The sequence below is a fragment of the Propithecus coquereli genome, unplaced genomic scaffold (assembly GCF_000956105.1).
Source record: "Propithecus coquereli isolate 6110/MARCELLA unplaced genomic scaffold, Pcoq_1.0 Scaffold355, whole genome shotgun sequence".
Taxonomy (NCBI): domain Eukaryota; kingdom Metazoa; phylum Chordata; class Mammalia; order Primates; family Indriidae; genus Propithecus; species Propithecus coquereli.
Genome location: NW_012149230.1, coordinates 3457223 through 3463559, shown reverse-complemented (window position 1 = coordinate 3463559; position 6337 = coordinate 3457223). Strand labels below are relative to the sequence as shown.

At 36.8% G+C, this 6337-nt stretch overlaps 1 protein-coding gene across 1 annotated transcript in view; it reads left to right on the top strand.

The window, feature by feature from the left end:
* AKAP10 (A kinase (PRKA) anchor protein 10) overlaps positions 1-6337 on the top strand; it is a 78291-nt gene that overhangs the window by 56741 nt on the left and 15213 nt on the right. The window contains exons 11-12 of the mRNA XM_012651447.1: positions 755-864; positions 3641-3723. Of these exons, the coding sequence (XP_012506901.1) occupies positions 755-864; positions 3641-3723 (193 nt within the window). The remainder of the gene's footprint in view (positions 1-754; positions 865-3640; positions 3724-6337) is intronic.

Below are 6337 nucleotides of genomic sequence, written 5' to 3'. Positions count from 1 at the left end.
GCACCCTAGCCCAGGCAATAGAGCCAGACTCTGTCTCAAAAAAAAAAAAAAAAAAATTTTAACCTATCTTTTAGTTGTGGACATTAAGCTTGTTCCTGTCTTTTGCTATTTTAAAAAATGCTGCGGTGAATAATGTTGTATATAAGCATTTTATGTAAGTGTGAATCTGTCTGTAATTGAATTTTTAGAAATGGAATTTCTGGAAATTCATGGCTACATATTTCATAAAGTTACCATTTCTGACTTACTTTTCTTGGGGTTAGGGAATAGGAGGTAGACTGCGGAGGGGAACTTAACTCTACTCAGCTAGCTAGTCATTTTAAAAAGATTTCTTTAGCTTCTTTATTGTCACAGTGCCTCACTGAGAATTAAAAACATTCATGTTTACCTTCTAAAAATTGGACTTTACATTTTTTAGCCAAGATACATGTGGATGGATGAGAGTTTCACACGCTGGGGAAATAATGCCTGTGAGGACAGAGCATTTGTTGGAACTTAGGTCATTAAGAGAACATGTTTGGCATACAAATGCATATGTTATACATTTTAATATTGTGCTTTCCGCTTGTGGTTATAGTTTGAGGTTACATTTCGGAATCATTACTGTTAAGCCTCTCAGTAGTAATGGGGTTGAGTGAAAATTACATGTATTTCAAACACCTAAGAAAATTTTGCCTGAATCTATCATATTCCAAACCTGGGACTGATTTGTTTCCTGAATCATACACTACTAATTTTATAATTCTTTTTGTAGTCCAGTGTGAAAAAAGCCAGTATTAAAATATTGAAAAATTTTGATGAAGCGATAATTGTGGATGCTGCAAGTTTGGATCCAGAATCTTTATATCAACGGACATATGCAGGGTAAGCGTAGCTCATGTCTAGAATTTTTACAAGTGTAAAGAATTTTGCATCTTTTTAAATTTTTAACTAAAGTTTATATTTTTTCTAATCTATTCTTAAATGCCCAGCACTTTGACTTATTAATAGTGTGCAGTATAAAGTGGTGGTTAAGAGTGAAGGCTCTGGAGTGACTTTGGGTTTTAATTTTGGCTCCAGCACTTACGGCAAGCTGCTTCACTTCTTGGTGTCTCAGTTTTTTCATCTATGAGAATAATATTACCACTTCATTAGGTTATTGAGGTAATTAGATGAGATAATACACAAAAAGCATTTAAAACACGACCTGATACCTGTAAGCACTCCGTGAATTTCATTACCATCAGTATTCCACCACCCTGTATAAGATTGATGAGTAGTATTGTTATGTTTTAGGCTGTCTCTTGCACATTTCATTTGATTCACATGTTAGCTATTTCAAAGTCTTAGTCTTAAAAATAAAGTAAAAAGATACCAACATCACTTATTGTGGGCTGCATAACTAATACTTAGAAAATGGGACAAAATTATTCCTTTGTATTTAAGAATTAATTTGGTTGTTCATTTTAGCCTGTACCAAAAAGACAGTGATAAATAGGATTTGCTACTTACTGAAATTCACCACAGATCAAATCATAAAATCACTTCTGCTTCCCTAAAGACACCTTGGTTATTAGCACATAAACCTGTGCAAAGGCTTGATTACCCGACCCTTTCCCCCATCCCATTCCTGGCAGTACCATGAAAAAGGGAAAGTACTTGCAAGGAAATGAAAGGTGGCATCTTCCCAAAATTTTTCTCAAGGCAAATAAATTTGTATCAGTTAGTGTATTGGCACCCATATATGAAATGGGAACTTATTAGGAAGGATATCTGTAAAATAAGATGGATTTTGCCTGAAATAATATATAGATGCCACAATTTTTTTCTTTTAACTTTTAATTGCAAATACATTATTCTTATGAAAATTAAATTTACAGATAAGTTTAATGTCCTCTTTGAGCATATACCAATGCATGTTTTCTCCCCTTTCTATTCGGGGTAATCATTGTTATGTTATGCATTTTTGGTTGTTTGTTTTTCTGTAACTGATATTACACCCTATTCTATATCTTGTGCTTTCATTCATAGTGAGTTGTCTGTACAAACTTACCTCATTTTAACTATGCTGTAGTATTCCATATAGAGTATTAATTATAACATAACTGTAGCAAAGTATTCCATAGTGTATTGGTTGTGTCACTGTTTAGCCATTTTGATATTGATGAGTATTTAAGTTATTTGCAATTTTTCCCTGTTATACACAGTATTGCAAAGGACCTCCTTATATGCTTTCTTTCTTCTCTTTTCTTTTTTTTTTTTTTTTTTTTTGAGACAGGGCCTTGCCCTGTCACATAGGCTAGAGTGCAGCAGCATCATTATAGTTCTCTGCAACCTAAAACTCCTGGGCTTGACATGATACCATGCCTGGCTAATTTTTCTTTTCTTTTCTTTCTTTTTTTTTTTTTTTTTTTTAATAGGGACAAGGTCTCGCTCTTGCTCAGGTTGTTTTTGAACTCCTGGCCTCAAGCAGTCCTCCCATCTAGGCCTCCAGAGTGCTAGGATTACAGGTGTGAGCCACTATGCCCAACCTATATACTTTCTTATACCAAGAAGCAGATTTTAAATTTTGATAGATCTTACCAATTTACCTTAAAAGGTATCTCTATCATTTTACATTCTTGCTAGTCATTAATAAGGATGTTAATTTTCCCTACATCCTTGTCAGCACTAAATAATATCAAACTTACAGGCCAGGCGTGGTGGCTCATGCCTGTAATCCCACCACTTTGGGAGGACGAGGCAGGAGGATCACTTGAGGCCAGGAATTCAAGACCAACCAGCTTGGGCAACGTAATGAGACCCCATCTCTACAAAAAATTTAAAAATTAGCCAGGCTTGGTGTCATGAGTGTGTAGTCCCAGCTACTAGGAAGGCTGAGGCAGGAGGATCACTTGAGCCCAGGAATATGAGGCTGCAGTGAGCTATGATCGGGCCACTGTACTCCAGTCTGAGTGACAGAGTGAGACCCTGTCTCAAAAAAAAAAAATCAAACTTTTAATTTTTTTTCCAATCTTTGATTATTGCCAATGAAATTGAGCTTCTTTTAGAAGGTTTTTGTTTTTTTTTTTAATGGATTGTCTATTCATCTCGTTTTCTCATTTTTCTGCTGGGTGATTTATTAGTGACTTACTGGAGTTCTATTTGTTTTTGGATATTAATCCTTGGTAAAATATCTTAATATCTTAAGAATAAGGTATCTTGAAAGTAAGACATCTCACTGTGTTTTCTCCCGTTTAGCTTTCCTTTATATTACTATAGTGTGTGTGTGTATTTGTATATATATAAAACTATAGCTTTATGATATATTTTGATCATTATTAGAATAAGTTCTACCTTTTTGTTTCTTCTTTTATAAAATTGTCATGGCTGTTTTTGTGCCCTTTATATGTGAATTTTAAAATTGTGAATTACCTATTAACTCACCATGTTTCATAAACCTTTTGGGGATTTTGAATGGAATTGTTTTGAATTAAAGATTATTTTGCTTTCTGTGGAGGAAGATTTCATTTCAAATAAGCCCCACTTTGAATAACATGGGATAGCTATAAATTGTGTTTCTAGCTTTCTAGGTTTAGAGATGCTTAAAATTGATTATTTTTTTCTTCTAAATTTAAAACTGGTTGTTAGAAATTATATTCTTCCTTTCATTCTTATTTAGGAAGATGACATTTGGAAGAGTCAGTGACTTGGGGCAATTCATCCGAGAATCTGAGCCTGAACCTGATGTAAAGAAATCCAAAGGTTTGTGGTGTTTTATATTCCATATTCAGCCTTTACTCACATTATTCATCGACTGCAGTAAAGGACTATTTAAGGTTCAGACTGTTCATTTTGTGAGCTAACCACTGTACCTTTCGCCCTGTGTTTATAGTCATGAGTACAATACAGCCTCCCTGTAATCGCATCTCTATAAAATCTCTTCCTCTGAATCAGAAGTCATTGATAGAGTAAGCAAAAAATGTAACGATTGTTGAAGTGATTTAGATCCAAAAAGGGTCTGTTACCTAGTTGACCTTATTTATCCAAATAGTTAATTTTATTTCCTATTTTGCCAGAGAAGTCTCAGGTGCACAGCTGGGAAGAATGTAAAGACTAAAGAGAAGTCTACACAGTTCATTCAGTAAATAATTTGTGCGTGCCTCTCTGCATACCTGTATTCACTGGGCAGGTTAGAAGGTACAGATCTTGCCATCAAGACACTTACAGTCTAGTAGTTATGTGTCTTATTTTGGGTAAAAGAGGAATACCGGGAAGAGAGGTCAGTGGTGGTGTTGGAACAGAGGCAGTGCCAGATGACCTCCCTGAGGGATTGGCCAGGGAGGACCGACTGTATACAGTGTCATTGGGTAGCTTCTGTCAATGCAGATAATGGGGTCTCCTCTCCAGTATGGACTAAATCCGTTTGGTTTTTTAAACATCTGATCTTACACCTTTGGCGGCTCATAAAGAAGTGTTACTCGTACATACAGATAGTTGTTAGGTACAGTCCTAAGTGTTAGGTGTTTGCAGGTGTATTATGAGTAAAGACATGCAAGAAACTTTCCCAAACCACACTCTATGCTAAATCTCTTCATTCAGTCTCTTCATGTTATTCCTTCCTTCATTCATTCTAAACAATAATGGAGTGCCTACTGTATGCATCTCCTATTCTAGATGCTGGGAAGAAAGCAAAGTTCCTGTTTTCATGGAACTTAACATTATAATGGAGAAGACAGTAAACAGATAAGCAAATATGATGTGTGTACATGTGTTAATGTATGTAGGGTAGGGTGCTGCAAGAGTAGTGGGGAGTTCTGTTTTAGAGGTGCTTGTCAGGAAAGGCCTCACTGAGGAGGTAGCATTTTGAGTACAGACCTGAGCACAGTGCAAGAGTGAGCCTGGGCGATACCTGGAGGAAGAGTGTTCTTGGCGGAAGGAACAGGATAGAGGCCTGAAGCTAGAGGGCCCCGTGTGATTGATGGGCAGAAAGCCCAGTGTGGCTGGAGTGGAGCGAGCAAAGGGATGAGTGATAGTGGAAGGTGAGTAAGCTGGGAGATCACCAGAGACCATGGCAAGGACTTGAAAGTGTTGAGGACACATTGGAAGTTGGAGCAGGGGAGTGATGTGATGTGACTTATGTTTTCAAGGGTTGCTCTGGCAGCTGTTTGGAAGAAGAATGTAGAGGGTCAAGAGGAGAAGCAGGAAACAACATTCTTGCCATAGTCTAAGTAATGGATGATGGTGGTTGTGGATTAAGCTGGTAGTGGAAGAACGATTCAATTTGGCTTATATTTGAAGGTAGAGGCGACAGGATTATCTTTCTGCTGGCAAGCCCATCCTTCAGGTTATTGCATTATTAATTTAATTGAGACATGTCTATATAAAGTAATGAAGAGGAATTTCTATAATTTGGGTGAACACATCCACATGCCCTGGTGCTTCCTTTAGTTGTCTAGACTTCTCTTTAAGACAAGTATTTTTTGTTAGTGTAGGAGCCCAGAGATTGAATTCATTCCCTCCAGAAAGCATTTGATTTGTATGTGCTAGGCACTGTGATAAATGCCAAGGATACAAACAAGAGGGTGTCATTTCAGTCTATTTTACTCGAGCATGGTTCCTTTTTAATGACGCTCACTTGTTAAGCGTATCAGGCTAGTTATCCTACAGAATGCTCAACCTTCTAGATTTTCCAGGTTGTGTTATTTAATTTAGCTTATTCCTCTCTCCCCTGCATATCTTGTAAACTGGAATTATACCTAAAGTCTTGATGATTCATGTTACACATTTTTGGTGAGAATACATCATAGACGATGTTGTATATAGTGTTTTTAAAGGCTCTCTATTTATTGGTGTATACATTAAAATATTGCCTGAAAGGGTATCCCAAAATTCAACAGCAGTTACCTTAAGGATAAGAAGGAGGAGGTACCTTTTACTTTTCATTATACCCTTTTCCTTTACTGTTTGAGTATTCTTACACTGTGTACACTCTACTGCTTAATCATCCATCCCATCCCTTCTCCATGGCTTCCTATTGCAGTGGAAAAAAATCTAGCCTCTTTGCCATGACCTTACCTTGAACCACTCTTCCTTTCACAGACTGAGCTCTAGTTAGACTATCCTTTATTCTTTTTCTGAGGTTTCTTCCCTCTTAGGGCCTCTACAGTTGCCATTCCCCCTGCCATGGCTTTGCTGCAATGACTGTCTCCTCCTCCTCATCTCACTGTTATCTATTCAAGAGACCTGCCCAGCCCACATGATCTGTAATCATCTGTGCCACTACTACTTTACTTTCTTACTCACTGGCTGAAATTATCATGTTCATATATTTGCATACTAATTTATAGTCTGTTTCCTTTTTTTTCTTTCTTTTTTT